Raw genomic sequence first — 19,787 nt, forward strand, 5'->3', positions numbered from 1 at the left:
TTTGCATATTACTTAACATGTTTGAAAATGCAAATTGACTGCCACAATGGATATTAGCATGAAAATTAAAAGCCAAACTGCCATATTGACTGCGTGAACTGCATCATTTTCAATTTTTAAAATTGCAGACAATATGCAATCTAACAATTTTATGTCCAGTTTTTAGCTAATATTGTTATTATGGAAATATCTTCTCTGTATAATACTTACGTCAATGTGAGGAAATGGACATTTCAATTATAGATTTTAAGAAAATGTTTGCATTTTCAGGATTTATACAGACTGCACAATGTCAGCTCAATGGACAATGAAAACAGAGATACATTTTACTTTGAATTGTAATATTATCTTGGCAATGTTATGCTTTGTAGTACACTAAAAATGATTGATCAATAAAGTTTTTGCTCTGTCAGTGGCCTATTTATACATTTTGAACATGAAAATACAAATCAGAGTTTTAGCATTTTTAAGGGCACACAAATGGGAAATTCTATTTTACTTTTTTAAAATGATTACATTTTTATTTTCTCAGCACTGGACTTCCATACTTAAGGTAGTATATTGTATGCTATAGTTCAACCAATACTGTTTTAAACTAAGCAGGTCATTGCTAAAATCATGCAACACAACATGAACTGACAAAATTACAAGACAGACTTGCGGACAACATACATTTATAGCTGTTCACAAAGATGCATCAGCACAGTATTCATCAAATCAAAACCTTGCAGGATAGAAATGTGATCAATAAAAACAAATCAATAAACCTTACATCTGATGTTGTTAGAGGTGTTCGTTAATGTATTGTGGGTGTCAGATATGAAACAAAAGGGTCATCCTGACTGGTGACAAAGAAAGTTTAAACTGGGGATAAAACAATGAAAACGCTCACAGAGAATAAACGATCTAAAGCTGAAAATGAAAGATTTGCTGACAGTGCGAGCGCAGCACACACGGCAGTAGCTTGGCCATTCGTGTCGGCCGTGCATGTTAACCTCTTACTATACCAAACCAACAGAAACTGTAAAATAAACCAAATGCTCTTTATAGACACCATGCAGTGAAGTGAAATAAAATAAATGGTGAAGGGAAAGAAAAGTGAACTAAGAAAATGGAACGGTAAAGTGAAGCTGTGGAGATCAAAGGAGCATGTGTATACCTCAGTAGTCCTATTGACCATCATCTGAAGCAGCAGGAACGAGGGAGGGAAAGATCAGTTGAGTTAGGATGGTTGAACACATTACTCATCTGTAACACAGCTGTGCTGAAATGAAGCTGGCAAGCGACGTGGCTGGTGTGGCTCTCTTCCCTTCAGTGTGCTCCATGTCTTGTTGACACGGAGGTGATATGTCAAAGCTTAAGGTCTTGTGGAGATGCAGCTAAGGACTGTTTCCATTTTCAATTATTTGGTCATGATTGTTTGGTCCAACATTTTTTAAGAATAATGCAAGATGCTTATTTGCAATATAGTTGTAATAAGTAGAATTTATTGAACAGTGTTTTTGGGAACGTTCACAAACCAATATTTAGCCTGTTTGATTCAAACTCCAGTGCGGTTCGTTTGGGAAGTTGTGAACTCGGTGATCATACTCTGGAGTGGACCAAAACGACCACCTTTGTCACAGCGCCGCCCCTTCTCTCCTGTCTTCTTATTTCTCACTCACCTATCAGCTCATTCAGTGCACCTGTCTGCCTCCCTCATCATCAGCACAACTCCCCTCACCTGCCGATCAGCCACTATATGAACCCCTGCCTCTCATCGCTCACTGCCAGATCATTGTCATGTCTACCCTTTTGTTTGTCTTGTCCTGTTCCCGGTTTCCCTGCCTTCCCCTCGTCTCTTGTCTCGTCCGTGGATTCACTGTGTTCCTGTAAGTTTCATGTTCTGATTTAAGTGTTCATTAAATTCCCGCTTCACTCTACTTCTGGTCTGGTCTGTGTTTGAGTCCACCATCATGCCCCGTGACAACCGTTCCCAAGCGAATCCTAGTGCGGTTCAACTGCAGTGAAAACCTAAACTGATCCAATTGAGGTAAGTGAACCAAAATGCAGGTGATTAAATGACTACAATTGGTTACCATGAGTGGATGGGCCTGACATGGACAGATGTCCAATGTTTCTTTGACTGAAGAGAACAGACAGAATATTCTGTGACGGCCCGGTCTCTAATCATTGCAAGTATGCTTTTGTCCCTCTGTCCCTAGAGAGCGGATTGCCTGATGCGGAGCACCTGGTCCAGGAACAGGGAGGGCATAAAACCCTGATCTAGCGTTGCTCGGGCGGGTCTACTCTGCGGTGTACGTGGAGGGTTCCCAGCCAGTTGCGGCCGGTTATTTCAGTTTTGGTTTCCTTTGGTTTCGCTGACAACACTCACACTTCATCCCACACGCATCCACGTTGACACTACTGATGTTATTGACTGACACACTTCATACCGTTAACTATTTCTTGATTTGGGTAAATAAACATTTTACATTACTATCATCTGTTGTGTGTGCCGTATTTGTCATGGCCTAAGGGCTGGGTTATGACAAATTGGGGGCTCGTCCAGCTTTGTTCCCGTTTATGCTGTGATTTGGATTGATTGTTTGCTTCCTCCTTGGTTTACTTGTGCCGCCGGTAAACGTAGCTGCTCATGTGAGTACTGATTCAAGGCAACGGGGTTGGGATATAGCTACTGGGTAAGTTACGTACATTTATTTTTTCCGGTCTTCCTTATCCGGACTTGGTGAGGGGGTGTGCGTGGTGATGATTGTGCTGCAGCGAGATGACTCCGGAAAGTTGCTCAGTGCGTAATTCCATCAAAGTGGTGCGGGGTTTTCCCTGGTAGACTGTAGCGACGTTGCCCTTTGGGTTTGTTGAGCTGGTTTTCTGTAGTGCTGTGGCGAACGTGGTTGAAGCTTGCTTGGGAGCATGTCCGTGGTTTCAGGAGAGAGGAGACTCTGGGGGGCGTACATCACACTCTTGTGACCTGGGGGTTTTGGCAGCTTATGCTCCTTTCATTCGAGACGGATTTGTGTCACTTTTGGGAAGTGAGATAAAGGTCCCGATAAAAATCTTGAGGGATACAGGGGCCTATGATTCCTATATCGTTGACTCTGTTTTGCCTTTTTCTGAGGAGACTGACACTGGTGACTGTGTTCTCAGTCGTGGGATGGGATTGAAGATTCTCCCTGTTCCGTTGCACAGGATGGTGCTGGACTGTGAGCTGGTTAACGGGGAGACAGCTGTTGGTGTGCGTCCGGCATTGCCTATTGAAGGTATACATTTTATTTTGGGCAACGGCTTGGCTGGTAGCAGAGTTTGGACGGACACTCTTCCCGCGCCGGTGGTCACATGTTGTCCAATTGATTCTATGTCTGACAAGAGCTCCAGGGGGTTGCCCGAGGTCTTTTCATCCTGCGTTTTTACACGAGCTATGAGCAAATCAGATCCTGACATGTTATTGGACGACGCGGTCGAGGTAGTTTTGGAGGTCCCATCTCTGTCGGAGCTTCCTGTGTCATTGTCGCACAGTGAGGTAGTAGAGGAGCAACGTGGGGATTGGTCTTTGAAGGAAATATTTGAGCGAGTGTGGCCCGTTTCTGAGATAAATAGTGCAGCCAATGGCTACTTCTTGCAGAATGGGGTGTTGTTCAGAAAATGGGTTCCCATGGGGGAGGATTGTGTGAGAAATGATGTTTTCCAAATGGTGGTGCCAACTAAGTTTCGTCCTCTTGTCTTGGAAGTAGCACATGACAAGAGTGGACACTTTGGAGTTCGGAAAACATACCTTAACATTCTGAAACATTTCTTTTGGCCGTGTGTCAAAAGGGATGTGGCCGCATACATTAAAACATGTCATGTATGCCAGCTAACAGGAAAACCAAATCAGAAGATCAAGCCGGCGCCACTGCAGCCTATCCCGACTCTGAGTGAACCGTTTACACACCTCATTGTGGACTGTGTGGGTCCGTTGCCATGTTCCAAGTCTGGTTGTAAATATTTGCTCACAGTGATGTGCCAGACTACCAGGTACCCGGCGGCTTATCCGTTGAGGTCAATCACAACTAAGGCTGTGGTTAAGGCATTGTCACAATTCATTTCTATATTTGGCATTCCTAAGGTGGTCCAGAGTGACCAAGGGTCTAACTTCTCATCACATATGTTTGGGCAGGTGTTGAGGTTGTTGCGCATTAAACAGAGCCAATCATCTGCGTATCATGCACAAAGCCAGGGAGCCTTGGAAAGGTTCCACCAGACCCTTAAGTCTCTTCTACAGGGATTTTGTACAGAGTTGGATAGAGACTGGGAAGAGGGGCTTCCATGGTTGATGTTGGTGGCGAGGGAGGCTGTACAGGAGAGTACAGGGTTTAGCCCAAATGAGTTGGTCTTTGGGCATTCTGTGCGTGGTCCCTTGGCAGTACTGAAAGATGGCTGTGTGGATACTAAGTTGCCAGTGAGACTAGTGGACTATGTGAATGGTTTTAGGCATCGTTTATTTGTAGCTGGCAGTATGGCCCAGGAAAAGGTTGTCTGTATCGCAAAGGAAAATGAAGAAGTTGTATGACGACGTACAGAGCGACATGAGTTCGGTCCAGGAGACCAGGTTCTAGCACTTATGTCTATTGTTGGTTCGCCATTTCAGGCTAAATACACAGGACCATACACAGTCATAGAAAAAACGTCTGAGTTGAATTATGTCATTGCAACACCAGAACGTAGGAAGGTCAAGCGTCTCTGCCACATAAATCTCCTGAAACCGTACTTCAGGCGTGTAGTGGACACTGACTTGGGGCAGGAGGTGAAAGGTGGGGTTCATCCGGCTCTTGCGGTAGGTTCAGAGCTATTGGTGCATGAGGGAGATGGGGTGCCAGAGCCTGATGATAGTCTCCTGTATGGGCGTTTGAAAAATTCTGAATCACTTGGTAAATTAGACAAATTGCTGACTCATCTGCCGGAGGCAAAACGGGAAGAAATGTCGGAGTTGGTACACAAATATCCGTGTTTGTTTGGTGATATTCCTTCACAAACTGAGTGGGCGGAGCATGATATTGATGTGGGGGATGCTCAGCCAATTAAGCAGCACTTCTACCGTATGCCGCCAGTGAAACGGGAGTATTTGGACGCTGAGGTGGAGTACATGCGCCAAAATAACATCGCTGTACCTACGTTATCTAGTTGGGCGTCTCCATGTATTTTGGTGCCCAAGCAGGATGGACCACCTAGATTCTGTACTGACATGAGGAAAGTGAATTCTGTGACAAAATCTGATTATTTTCCTTTGCCACGTATGGATGATTGTATAGATCAGGTGGGGTCGGCAAAGTTTGTTAGCAAATTTGATTTGCTTAAAGGGTATTGGCAAGTTCCTTTGTCAAAGCGTGCACAGGAGATTGCTGCATTTATCACACCGTCGGGTCTTTATTCCTATAAAGTGATGCCTTTTGGGTTGAAGAATGCCCCCGCAACATTTCAGCGGTTGATGAATCGTGTAGTTTCCGGATTAAAAGGTTGTGCGGTTTATCTGGATGATTTGGTCATTTACAGCGATACGTGGCATTCGCATCTTCAGCGCATTCGCGCACTGTTTGATCGTTTGGCAGAAGCGCGGCTCACCATTAATTTGGCCAAATGTGACTTTGGCAAGGCTACAGTGACATACTTCGGTCGTGTGGTAGGACAGGGCCGTGTAGCCCCAGTTCAGGCCAAGGTCATGGCGATGGCCGGATATCCGCAACCCATGACTAAGAAGGAGTTGCAAAGGTTTTTGGGGTTAGTGGGGTACTACAGGAGTTTTTGCAAAAACTTTTCGACTATTGTGTTTCCTCTCACTGAACTACTCAAGGCCAAGGTGAAGTTTGCTTGGTCGTCTGAATGTCAGGAGGCTTTTGATAATGTCAAATCTCTGTTGTGCTCTTCTCCCGTGCTAGCTGCTCCTTGTTTTGATAGAGCGTTTAGGCTCCAGGTAGATGCCAGCCAGGTGGGAGCAGGTGCCGTCTTGCTTCAGGAGGACGACCTGGGATTGGTGAGGCCAGTCAGTTTTTTCTCGAAAAAGTTTAACAAGTACCAGGGAAATTACTCTGTGATTGAGAAGGAGGCGTTGTCGCTCATTTGGGCACTGCAACATTTTAATGTGTATGTAGGAACGGGAGAGTGGATTTTGGTGTACACGGATCACAATCCGTTGACGTTCTTGCATTCAATCAGATGCCCAAACCAGAGGCTAACACGATGGTCGTTGTTCCTTCAGGTTTAGAACCTCAACATCAAACATATTAAAGGGAAAGACAATGTTATGGCGGATGCGTTGTCATGTGCACCGTTGCATTGATTGGCAGTAGGCCGGTGATCCCTTGAGGACACCGACTTTAAAGGGGGGGGGGGTGTGACGGCCCCGGTCTCTAATCATTGCAAGTATGCTTTTGTCCCTCTGTCCCTAGAGAGCGGATTGCCTGATGCGGAGCACCTGGTCCAGGAACAGGGAGGGCATAAAACCCTGATCTAGCGTTGCTCGGGGCGGGTCTACTCTGCGGTGTACGTGGAGGGTTCCCAGCCAGTTGCGGCCGGTTATTTCAGTTTTGGTTTCCTTTGGTTTCGCTGACAACACTCACACTTCATCCCACACGCATCCACGTTGACACTACTGATGTTATTGACTGACACACTTCATACCGTTAACTATTTCTTGATTTGGGTAAATAAACATTTTACATTACTATCATCTGTTGTGTGTGCCGTATTTGTCATGGCCTAAGGGCTGGGTTATGACAATTCTGAATAAAGTCCACAGAAATAGTGACTTGTTTAAAGTCATATCTGATGAACTGGAGGAGGAAGGATTCATGCGCACAGTAAATAAAGTAAGACTCATTCGTAAATGCCCCCCAGCGTATCGATCTTACTCTGATCCGCACCAGCCAACTGGACTATAGCTTGTGAAATTGCCCTTAATTGATTGAAACGGGATATTTTGACAGGAAAGGTTTATTTTTAAATATGATTATTAGTTTATTGAACTGACATGTAAGCAGACAGTTCAGATGGCGGTCACTGTACTGTTTTGAAGAGAACTGTGCCGTGTGTTCCATGTTTACATACTGCGTGTGTGACTGTACATGCTGCTGTTTATAGCTGTTCTCCTCTGGGCTTTTCCTAATGAGTCTTATTGAGCAGGGAGGCATCACAACAGCTGAACCACATATGGCATTATACTAAACGCATGCATGTTCCCTGAGTTGCCTCCACAGTGTTTTGTTACATAACAACATAATTGTTGCCTTGTTGAAATATACGGTAGCAACTGTAGAAGCAATGCCAACATTCAGGAAGACGCCTAAACGACTGAGGTGTGCAGTAAATCATCTCCACTCGAGCCACGTCACTTAAAGCCACTATCGGAGGAACACTTTGTTCCTACATCAACAGGTAATTGTGACTTCCCACCAGTACTGCATTGGTTGCATGCAGCCTTGATTAACACCTGCAGACAGTGGCACACTCCATGCAGTGGACAGTGCTACACTTAGACACCGGTGCAGCGAGGTAGGAGGGGGGTGATGGGGGAAGTGTGTGAGAGGTGGCATTTAAAGAGAGAAAGGAAAAAGAGGGAGAGACCCAGTTAGTGGCAGGCACAGAGACACTGAACGAGAGAGGAAGAGAGATGCACAGACACACAGATGGGAACACTCTATACACAGGAATGGCAAAGGTACATCACGAAAAGTTAGTGGTCTGCTATCATACACTAAATCATATTCATAAAATTATAGGAGTTACACCTGCTGTGACTGTTATCTGATTGTTGCACCGCTAAAAGCTACTGTTTCGGTCAGTAACATGATTCAGTTTAGTCAGATCGGCGTGAGGTTTCTGTGTTAAAGACGTGTTCGTATGTACTGAACACCTCTTGACTCTTAGTCGACAGTCAAGTCTCATGCCTTTGTTGACCTCCACCTCAGACTCCTCCCGATAGCTTTTATGATGCTACATCTGCCTTTGCTCTTTATGGTCATTATCAATCACAAGAGGTCACCCTCTCTGCTCTCGTGTATCCTTCCTCATGGCTCCTCAGAGATCCCTCCTTGTTCCTCAGAACAGAAATAAGAGCTTTGAGATGGCGACCAAGGAGCAGGGAAAATCTCAAATAAGAGACTTAGGAGGCACCTAATGTTGAGTAATGCTGTACTGAACTAACTTATCCACAATGACATGGAAAATGATACCATGATGGTGGCCTATCAAGACTGGCATACATCCTGTGACTTCTAAGTTTTGGTTTTCCTGTTAACTCTCATTCCTGATGATGACACATCGGACCCATAGGATTCCCATTTAGATGTAGCGCCAACTGGGTGAAACAGAGCAAATGTACTGTGGGTAGAATTATAGTCATCTATGGAGACAAAAATATTATAACCCAAGAGGATATCTTAACATTTCAGATGTAAATCCTTTTCATGGCCTTATCATAATTGGACACAAACACAAAAAAGCCCCTGTGTTAACAGCTTTGCCTCATATAGAAACATCCCCCTGTACTTAAAACTATCATAAACGTAGAAAGACACATCACTGTGTATTGAAATGCCAAGACCCCGGGTAGGTAGTGTCATCGATATGAGCTAACTGATCATCCCTGTGGGTACAAACCTCATCATTGAGGCTTCTAACATCATCAGCAGCAGTAATGTCATTACTACAACTACAGCTCAGCCCACACATGAGACGTCCACAGTACTGGAATGTAATCACCTTCTATGTAATTGTATGTTGTCAGCCTTCCACCTACTCATCTATCAAAATCCACCATCGCCTCATATTTCATGTATTTTATAAAAGTCCTCATGACATGGACACATCGGCACAAACAAATAGTACCACATTAGCTTGACTTCCACACATGCCAACCTACCCCAACTCAAATGGTGCTATGGGCTTACCTTCGACTGGACATCAGCATTGTGGTCGTTCTGGAGGAGCAGGGCGGCTGACTTGGTGTCGTCCTTGCGTGCAGCAATGTGCAAGGCAGGCAGGCGGACCTTGCCTTTAGTATCATTCTCCAGTAGAACAGAAACCACCTGGTTGTGGCCCTGTTGGAGGGCGATGGCCAGAGGGGTGAAGCCATCCTGGGTGAAAGAACACAAGTTAAGTTTAGCTTCATCGCATTTAGTAAGGACTCTAAAACGAATCAAGGCCGGGTAACAAACAATAAAGAGAGGTTGTAATTACAGGTGTTTAATTCACAATAATGTCCGTTTCCCCAGCATTGATTCCATCAGGAAATCACAGCCATGTGATGGCCATTCTGCGTTGTTCTCACTTCATCTTTTTAACTGAAAATTCTGTTTTAATTCTCTAATTATTACCATTTACTTTTACGCTGAAGCTTATCACTGCTAAGCTTCCATCAATACAACTCAACACTTGCTCCATATACTGCAAACTGGAAGCCTAGGACAAGAAGGGACTGTACTGGTTGAACCATGCTTCATTCTCAATATGAAACCTCTGTGCAGGAAGACTCACATGTCAATGGTCGGCAGTCAGTGAGTCAACCACTTTGGTCAGGACTTAAATGTCTTGACCAATACTAAATGGATTGCCATGACATTTTGTACGGACATTTGTAATCCCCAGAGGATGAATCCTAATGACTTTGGTGATCTCCTGATGGTGGTGGTGATTCGACCGATCACTCATGAGCCACGACATTTTGTCATTCGTCATCATGATTCCCAGAGGAAGTGTGCTAATGACTTGGTGGTCCCACAATGTTTCCATGCTGACATTTTTCAGGGTGGAATGTCTCAACATCTCCAGGATGGATGCCACAACATTTTAATCTAACTGCCGATCCTCTGATTGAAGGACAACCCTGCTCTCCACTTAGCCACAGTCGCCAGACTATGTGTGAATTCATAGTCTGATGTTGTCATTTTAAATACACACACTCCTCTCACCTCCGTCGCAGTGCTCTGGTTGCCTCCATTCTCAAGCAGGTATCGCACCACGTCCATGTGATTCTCCTGGGCAGCCATGTACAGAGGAGTGAATCCATTCTACAGCACATAAGCAAATACAAGAGGTTACCAATAAACGACATGAACATACACAGTATTTACTCAACCAGCCAAAAATAAAACCACTGCTCTCTAGCATGATATTAATGAGTAATACAGGAGATGATATTGCCATTGCCTCTCAAGAGGGTAGCAGAATTAAACGACTTCAGCAGCAGAGTACAGAAGCTCACCTGAGACTGTGAATTGATGTCAGCTCCTCGTTTGACCAGGATCTTTACTACTTCAGCCTGACCAGCTAGGGAGGATATGTGAAGTGCTGTGTTTCCTTTCTGGATTCATAGAAAATATAAAAGGACAATGAGAAGAAGCATTTCCTTGCACTCAGTAGTGTGCAGATATCCGCCAGGTGTGTCTCCTCCTCCCCTTCCAAAAAGGTGGATTTCACTAAAGTGTTACTCCCCGCTTCGTTACAGTCAAGATGGCAGCGAAAAACAAAGAACAAAAGTGTGATCTTTTTAGTGGAGTTTAACATATTGGGTATGGGATTATGCCGCAGATGCTCAGGTTCAAAATGAGACCAAACGTTTCTATGGAAGTCCTTGTTTTAGACAAAGTGTGGCCTGCAACAGATTGGGTAAGGCTTGTTTTTAGACTATCCAATTACCTGAAAAGCCTTTTGCTACTGAAGCAGTTGTTGGTCACTTGTGGCCCCTACTGGCCGGTTAAGAACAGCCAATGATGGTATAAAACAGTTCATAAAAAATGTTGCAAAAATCACGAGAGGTCCTTTTGCATACACTCATGAATGAGCACACAATATATCAGGCTGATAGGACCAGTAGTACAAGAGATTAGCCTTGGACAAACAGATCCACACTCACACACGACCGAAAACCGTACGCCTGCAGAGACAATACACTAGTCTCACGTGTTATGATGTTCAGCATTAAAGAATTCAATGTATGCAGTGCAGCTAAAAGTTGAGTATGAAAATAACACAGATAGGTGACAAAGTAAGAATATAAAAAAACAACAGTAGTACCGTAGTAAGGTGTTGTCTCACCACAAGCCTCCAGAGCAGCTTCAGGACCCCGTAGCATAGATTCTGCTCTCTACAACTCTACTACATCACCAAGGTTCTAGAAGCAGCTATTTTGCGAGGAGACGTGGATAAATCCTGCTTTTGAGGAACTGAAGTCCGCTCAGTTTGAAGCTGAGATGACCTACCTTTGTGGCCGAATCCACTGCGGCACCTCGCTCCAACAGCTCCTGGACCAGATCAACATGGCCCTCCTTGGCTGCAAGGTGCAGTGCATTGAGACCATTCTGGAAAGAGACGAGGGAGGAAAGGTCAGGCCCAAATATGAACAACCTAACACCAACAAAGACTGAAGACAGGTCCAAATGGAAAGAGAAGGGATTACCTCCCCCAACAGGTCCATGACTAACTGAGACTGCCTCTTTTTCTCGGTTTCTTAATTTTGAATGTGTGGCTGTCCCTCACGCTTACATGTGGAGAGACAGACTGAAATATCAAAGCTTTGGCAATCAAAGTTGGGTCAGATGTTGTTCCATAATATGCTTGCGTGGAGCAGAGCCAGTCCATGGAATGAAGCTATAAATAGGTGTGTGTGAGTGTGTCTGTGTGTGTGTGTTTGTTTGGTGGTCAACCAAACATCCTCTTATTTTCCATGATACCTTGTTGATCCCTTCTACTCAAATATCAATATCTTTGGTGTTGATTGGCAATTGGTAGAGCAAATAAATGAATATGGGGGTTGGTTCTTAAAAACCAGACTAGCTAGAAACACATTTCAAAACATCTTATAGAATATCTGATATATTTCAAATTACAGATAATACTGACAAATGAATGTGTCTTAACTTGACACATACGTTATTGATATCTGTATAGCGCTCTTCGGTGTCATGTGCTGCTTGGTTGGCAGGGAAGAGGTGGGATGGGCTTGCTAGGCTAGAAAGGACAAGGTGAAAAAAATGAACTTGATAACTAAGAGACTGCCACCCGAATGTTTGAGCTCAAATGGTTTTGTAATAAACCGACTGAAGACCAGATTACAAGGGGCTAATAAGGCTTATCCTTTTTGCTATAATACGGTTTGTTTTATGTACACATCCAGAAGACCTGGAGCCACATTACTGTTTTATTAGGAGTAGCATTTCTGTGCACCTGATGATATAAGCTAAATATTCACTGTCCTTTTAGCTCTTGTTTGCTCCCCACCAACTCACGGAGATAAATATCTGTCTCTCTGTTTAATGCTCCGCCTGTTTTCCAGCTAACTGTTGTCGAGAAGAGTTGACCTCACGAGAGCTGCCTCGAAAACATGAATACACTATCAGGGGAAGGTCAGGATATAAAAAGCATAAAGCATATACTCAGAAATCAATAGTTAAAGTGTAATCGAAAGATAAAGTGTATGATCGTTACATAACAAATGTTTAATACATAGAGTGATTTAACAAATGTAAACCTGATAATAATAATAATAAGTGTATCTGAGTATAGTGCAGTCTGAGTGTAGAAAGTACGGAGAAAGAGGAAGTAAGCAGGGTGTTGGCTTCAAGGGATGGGGAAATAATGATGGTTGAGAAGAAAAGACACAAAGCACAATAATGATGAAGGATGAGATCAATAATCATTTTATAAGCAAATGTGTACTAAGTAAACTGATTATAACAACTGTAACTGTGATTATGATAACTAATCTGTGTTAGAAATGTGTGAGTGTAGGAAAAGGGGAAGTGCAACAGATGTTGAACACCCAGACACGCGCAGAGCTTGATTGAGTAAGCGCCCAGACAGGGAAGTTGGGGTGATTTCCTCATGCACACACACAAAAGTTGGGTACTTTTCGAAGCACCTGCACCAGATCAATGATGTCATGTTAATCACGGGCTGAGGGACCCCGTGTTGAGGAAGAGGGGGGAGAGACGCGAGAGGCAGCCCAAAAGTGTTATAAAAGAAGTAACTTGCAAACTGGGATTTCTACACGAGAGCCGTCCAAGTGCTCTGAGAAGAAGATACGGACGATCGTAACTGAAGTATTCGAGGACTTCGTCTCTGTTCACGGAAAGAAGACCGCAGTTCGTGGACAAAGAATTGAAAGACGGAGATTTTCCTCTCCCCACTGCTCGCCTTTAACAACTGAACAACGGAGAAGATGCAGCAGCCCTAGAAAGACTTTGTACTGAGTTTTGAGGACTGTTGAATGGACTCCGCTGCAGAGCAGGAGGACCGAGGGTCCGGCCGGACCCTCGCTCCTAACAACTCCAAAAGAACTTTTTCACCGAACCATTGAAGATCCAGCTCCACCCGAGCCGTCTCGGCATCTAAAAACTAATGAGTATAATCGAAGAAGAAAATTAAAGTAACGAATCAAGTGTAGTAACATTTAATGTGAGCTGTAGCTTAACCCTTGCTAACTAACTAAATATAACCTGCAATAAATATCTAATCTGCATTTAAAGTAAATTTCTCAAGTGCATTCATTTGCTCAAGTAGTAAAAGATCCTCGTGGCAGTAAAAAGTTAAATCCATTGTATGTCTCACAACTGAGTTCTGTAAGGTTATCCTAGAGACCGAATCCACTTAACAATCCCTTACGGTTTTAGAAGTGATCCTAGCCGTTAAAACCTAACCTGGCATTTACCAAGAGCACGGATCCAGAAGAGGGAAGCTGCCATAACCGACGCGACTGGTAGGAGTACCCGGGGTCAGGGTGGCCCCTCGACCGAGTGCACTCAGACCGGAGGAAGCAGGGTAGACGTCGGGAGTAACGGCAGTTAGAAGAGCCAGGCGAGTTCCCTCGCAAGAACACCAGCTCGACAATCTTTTAATAGAGAGCTGAGTCAGTAAGTAGCCCCGTATCGGGCCAGAAGTACCCCAGGATCTAACACTGCTTTGTCTGTCTGGCGTTTGCTTCTGGTCAGATATTGCACATCAATTTTGCATTAAACAAGCTTCCCGTGTCTGCTAAAAACAAGGTAATTGAGAACCAAAACAATGAGCTAAACCAGGCTGAATGGCTCTGGGAGGAACTTTGCAGGTGTGTATTCATTTTCTGGAAGGTTTTTACTCTGAGGATTCCATAGTCATTTGATCCATTGTTAATTGATTGATTAGTGCAGCTTTATTAGTAGAATGAAAATGAAGACAACAGCCTCCCGTTGTCGTTCAGGTCTTTAAGCAAAAGAATGGCACTGAATGCAGGGTTGTTCCCTATAGTTCGCCCTTCTCCTCTTCTAAGATCCAGCACTGATTAAATAAACCTTTCAGCATTAGGGTGCTACATAAAAACAGTTGATAAGTCATTTCATCTGTGACTGCCAAACTAACCCTCATCACACAGGCCCCTGAGGCCGATGGTCCCACCGGACTCCTGGGGTCCCAACAGAGGCTTCCTGTGGGGTACCAAGAGAGTTTTGGCTCACCCTAGAATCATCTCACTATGCTTCAGTTTTCTTTTTGCCAGATGTAACCCACAGCTGGCTGTAGGCATCTGCTCAGTAACAGCAGAAAAAGTATTTAGTAGGGTGTGAAGATGCAGGTGATGGATGGGCAAACAGTGGGCCTGACATCATATGTTTCAGTCTTCTTGCTTGGCCTTGGAACTTGATAACCATGTCCGGTTGTCCAATCAGCGTTGACTCTAAATGGGGACGTCATCCTCGGATAGGTACATTAATGAAAAATAGTGGATCCAAAAGATAAAGCATCAAAGTAACTAAATAACAAAAGCATGTAAAGAAAATTTGGGACACCTGTGGGACACCAGGCGAGACCATAGCTTCCAACCCCCACCCCAGGGTTTCTGTTCAGTTCTTCATTCCAGAACAATCATTCAACAGTCTGTTGGAAGCAGCACCTGTCACTGTTCTACCATCAAAGACCAGACAGCTATTTTTCAGCTGTGACTACAGCAGAGATGAAGTTCCTGTGTCTTTTGTCCCAAAGGACAACAACAGTCAGAGGGATTTGAATGAAAAAAGTTTTCCCATTTGGTCAGGGAAGGACATTTAATCACCCGTGTATTGAATATCTATCTATAAGTATAAGCCATGTCTAATGTACTTCATGTCTATCACTAAATGTCTAATTAATGGATGGATAATGGATCTGTATGCAAAGTCATGATGTGTTTTCTGTTTTTCCTTTCTTTAATATGGAACATAGCCATTATAAACAAACAACCTCCAATTCTGCCATAACTCTCTGGGGCCGTATTCATTGCTGTACAGCCCCTCCCCCATGCCCTCCATTCCCCTCCAGGAAGCCACTAACCCCTTGATCATTCTCTATGCCCTGTAAGCCCACTCTTCCATCCATACAATCTGTTACCTCATTCTGTCAGCCCACATGAACACAATCACTTAGGAGATGTTTCCCAATTATCTGTTTGATCTATTACACAAGCATTTTTAAAGCAATGCAAATGTGATGTGGTGAAAATCTAATTTAGCAGTGCTGGAGTTGTCTCAGGGGAGGGAGGTGCTTATAATCAGTAAATACCACCTCATCAGTGCAGTATGTTATTGAGCTATAATCAGCTTCAGAGAACACTAAAACACTGATGCCCATCAGCCACTTAGGGGATGTTTTCAGGGAAATGGAAAAGATTATCAACAATCTGCTCAAAACTACTCTATTGTTTTTAAACAACATATCAAAGATAATTCTCAGCTTTTTTGCAATGGTAGGTGGTCTTTACTATGTCTTCCATAACTGATAGGAGGAATAATATTACTGCATTCTCATTTCAACCATGGGAAATGCAGTAATAGTATTCCTTATGGCTAGCTGGCTAAGCCATTGAACCAACACAACATCTGATGTATTATCTGCCTAAATAAAACCGTGATAGGTAACATGGTAGCTACAGTAAACAGTTGCCTACTTGCACAACCAGCAGAAGAGTTGTGTTTATGTCCACCTGATATATGTAAGTATAATCATCTCCTTTTAGCTCTGGTTTGGTCTCCACCAACCCCTGAGAAATGAATCCGTTTCTTCAGCTGCTAAATGCTCCACTAGGTTCACTAGTTGCTAACTTTGCTTGGTGTTTGGTGCTGAGCAGGGTACATTGGGTGCAGTTGTCAAAACCATAATTTGCCAGAAAACCAAAACGATGAGCTAGCAGAGACTAAACACTGCAGAGCTGTGGGAAACTGCAGTTACAACTAATAAAATGATTGTTTTCAGGAATTATATTTTGGTGTGAAAGTTCCTTCTTGATTGTGGTAATAAAACAAAAAAGGCTTATATCGAAGTCCATTTGCCACTTTTTGGCAGTTGTGTGGAACTTCTGTCACATGATGACAATATATACTGTCATATACTGATATAGTCTGAAGTTCAGCTACATTTGTATCTTGATGGGTTTACTGTTATTGTGTACCCACAATAACACCAGTTATGCTCATTAATCACTTAAGTCCATTCTGAAATCTGGTATATGGTGTAAGGTTTTTGCAGAAAAGAAAGGGCTCGACCCAAATGCAGGGAGACTCTGGAAACGGAGGGTTGAATAATTGTGGGTTTAATTGTAACAAAAAAGTATTCAACACAAAACGTATGAATCACAAGTCCACGAAAATAAAACATCCAAAGAAACAGGGAACACGGCAACGTGGAGCAGACACTAAACGTACCAGGAGGAAATGGCAGGCAGACAAAAGATGGAGCAGGTTACACCAAAGACAAACAAACACCGAGCCAAGGGACACACAGGGTTTAAATACACAGGGAAGGTGCAGGTGATTAGACAATCACGAGAGGAACAGACAGGGCAGAAAGGGAAGTGAAGCAGACTGAGGAGGTGCAGGTGATTGAACGCAGCAGTGCCTAATTAGGGGAAGGGCTGACTCTCACAGGGGTGAGACAGACAAAGGCAGGAAATAAAGCACAAGACACAGAACATCTCAATAAAACAGAATAAATAACTAATTCAAAACATAACTCGTGACATATGGTAGAAATTTTGAGCTACGAAAAGTTGTAACTTTCAATCTTTTGAGACTCATCTGCTTCTAGAAGGTTTATAAATGTATAGATATTGGTGGCAAAAGCACATTGTGACACAAGAAGTATGAGTACCATTATTATACTGTATATGGAAAGGAAATGAATGAATCCCATGCTATATATAAAAAGGCATTCAAAAACAACTATCTCAATTACTAACTAGATGGTGTCTATTTCCTGTTGACATACTTTGATAAGTGACAATTACTGTGATTCATTTTTGAACCTATTTTTGCACTTCCAGCGGGAGAGAAGCTGAAAGAAACCGATGCAAACAAGGAGCTCAAAGATATCTTGACGGTGCCAACATCAGTTGATATCAAGAAATGTCTTCACATACCACAGAGCCACCAGCTAATTTTAAATTTCCACTTCATGTGACTTTTGTTGACCGGGCTGGTCATCATGGCTGCATCAGGTTTCATTGCCCCCTCGTCTATGGCTGGAATGCTAATGGGCTTCGAGGAAACTAGATAACTAGGCCTAAATAAAGAAACTCTCCCAGATCAAACACAGTCCTCTCCGCTTCTGAAATGTAGAACCATTTTTGTATTATAATAATGCAAAGATTAGTGGTGGACAGCATGAGCACATTAGCTCTTTGAATAATACATTCTGTGGATTATATGATAAGCACCATTGGACTCACTTAACAGGATAAAATGTATCAAATGACGATGTAATGTTGAAGGTATCACTTGTATTGACAAACCCAGAAATTACTATCAACTCTGCAGTTCCCCTCAGCTCTTGCTCAGAGCCTTTTAGCATTTATAGCTCACTTTTTTGGCATATCAGCCTGCAAACACTCTTATCGGCCTGGTTTCCAGCAGCTGTTTTCAGTTATAAAGCTCTGATAAACCCACTGTTCACCATCTGATGAGCACAAAACAGCAAATACATGTTTAAAGAGTAGCTGGTGAACATTGTGGAACATTTAGCAGCTAAAAAGTCTGTTTTCCTTGGGTAGACATAAACACAACTCCAAATGAGTTACAATGTTGCTCCGTGTCTGCTGAATGTGTACAGGCAACAGTTATCAAAGGTGATAAGTGGCCTACAATCACTTACTACCACTGTAAGGAAATAACATCCGCCTCAACCAAACTGTGCTGGAAAAAGTTTCAATTTCAGTAATTGAAGTTGGCAGCTGAAGCTGTTTGACCTGTGCTTGGTGTCTGAACAGTATAACAAAGCTGTGGTTCATCCACATTAGTCCAACAGTCAATAACAATCCATTTAGGTAGCTGAGTAAATAATCCCTATGAAGAAGCATTCATGTGAGAACTCCTAAATGAAATCACAATGAATACTAATATTACCCCTGTGCTTGTCCTGCTGTAGGTCATGTTATGTGATCTGTCTCCTACCTGATTGCAGGTGCTGATGTCCACTCCCCCTTTCAGATATTCCAAAACCTTGTCGATGTTCCCTGCTCTTGCCGCTCGCAGGAAACTGGTGTTGCTGTCCGACTGTAAGAGACACAGGAGAAATACATTTTCATAAAATCATCTACATCATTTCCAAAGCACATATCAATTTCCTCTTTGGCTGTCGATGACGAATAGTTATCACATAATTCTTAATGAGTCACATTCTTTCTCAAATAATGGACTAAAAAACCCAACTCACAATCTAACTCCACAAACTCTTCATCTGTTTAGCACTGGGACATGGTTAGCTGGAGCCTCCAGGAGAGGGTTTGGTCAAAACTCTGTTTCAGTTACGTTAGTGCAGACGGGACGTGGAACAACTGAGTATCAGAGAGAGTGCACTAAATTCAGTGTCAGAGTTTGAGACAACATTTTGTTTGCAAGCATCGGTCAGTTGGAAAATGTTTGTACCGCTTGATTGTTTGTTAATCCTCATGTCATGATCTTTATTGAAAACTAATATTTTTTTCCTGATTGTAATATTGATGTCTTACTTTGTCTGTTTTCAAAAGCGTAATCTTTTTGCTCCCACTTGACACCATCATCTGCAAACATAGTATCAGTTATTATTTTTTAAGTATATAACGACACAAACTCATGCTAGTGTACTAGCTAGATGCGGTTGTGCAGGTGACACGTGGCATTACAGTCCTGTCACATTGTCCCACTGATCCACAGGTGGCAGTATCATGTAGAAATGCAGCAATGTGTCAACAAAAGCAGTGAAGAAGATAGCAAGATGGTAACCACAGAAGTAAACAATGCTAGATTTCAGATACTTAAAAAATCTGGAAGGAAATGCATTCAACACATCTGTTAGCGCTGACTGATATGCACAATGGGTTTTGGTGAGTGAACACCACAGCGCCCCTTTAACTGCATTTTGTTGTACTGGTAGTTACTGTGTGACATTGAATTGAACATTGACAGTTAAGTTCTATCTAACCTGAAGACTGTTTGGTACTCATCACTCCATAAAGTGGTTTTAGTTGGTTTTGTATGACATTGTGCTCTAAATATAAACTTGAACATAATTATATATGTATGCACGCTTATGCAATTAACATGCTTTAATTTTCTTTAAAGAACTAAAGTCTAAATTGGCATTGAGCAGAATCCCACAATAAATCGTCAGCAACAATTATTGTGCATCCATAATTAGACATATATACGGTTTCCATAGTGGACAATGATATTTATGGTCAAGGTCTGGGAAGGTCTGTTTGTTTTTGGAGGCTGAGTGAGCTGCAGCTGGAAACAGACCAGGACTGTAAGGAGGCAGAATGATTCAGCATTTTCTTCTTG

General features: G+C 42.9%; 1 protein-coding gene across 1 annotated transcript in view; it reads right to left on the reverse strand.

Moving 5' to 3' along the window:
* ank2b (ankyrin 2b, neuronal) overlaps positions 1-19,787 on the reverse strand; it is a 90,023-nt gene that overhangs the window by 56,421 nt on the left and 13,815 nt on the right. Inside the window, 6 exon segments of the mRNA XM_079295340.1 lie at positions 1,160-1,183; positions 8,922-9,107; positions 9,942-10,040; positions 10,235-10,333; positions 11,232-11,330; positions 18,420-18,521. Of these exon segments, the coding sequence (XP_079151466.1) occupies positions 1,160-1,183; positions 8,922-9,107; positions 9,942-10,040; positions 10,235-10,333; positions 11,232-11,330; positions 18,420-18,521 (609 nt within the window).

This window comes from Melanostigma gelatinosum (assembly GCF_949748355.1).
Source record: "Melanostigma gelatinosum genome assembly, chromosome: 23".
NCBI lineage: Eukaryota > Metazoa > Chordata > Actinopteri > Perciformes > Zoarcidae > Melanostigma > Melanostigma gelatinosum.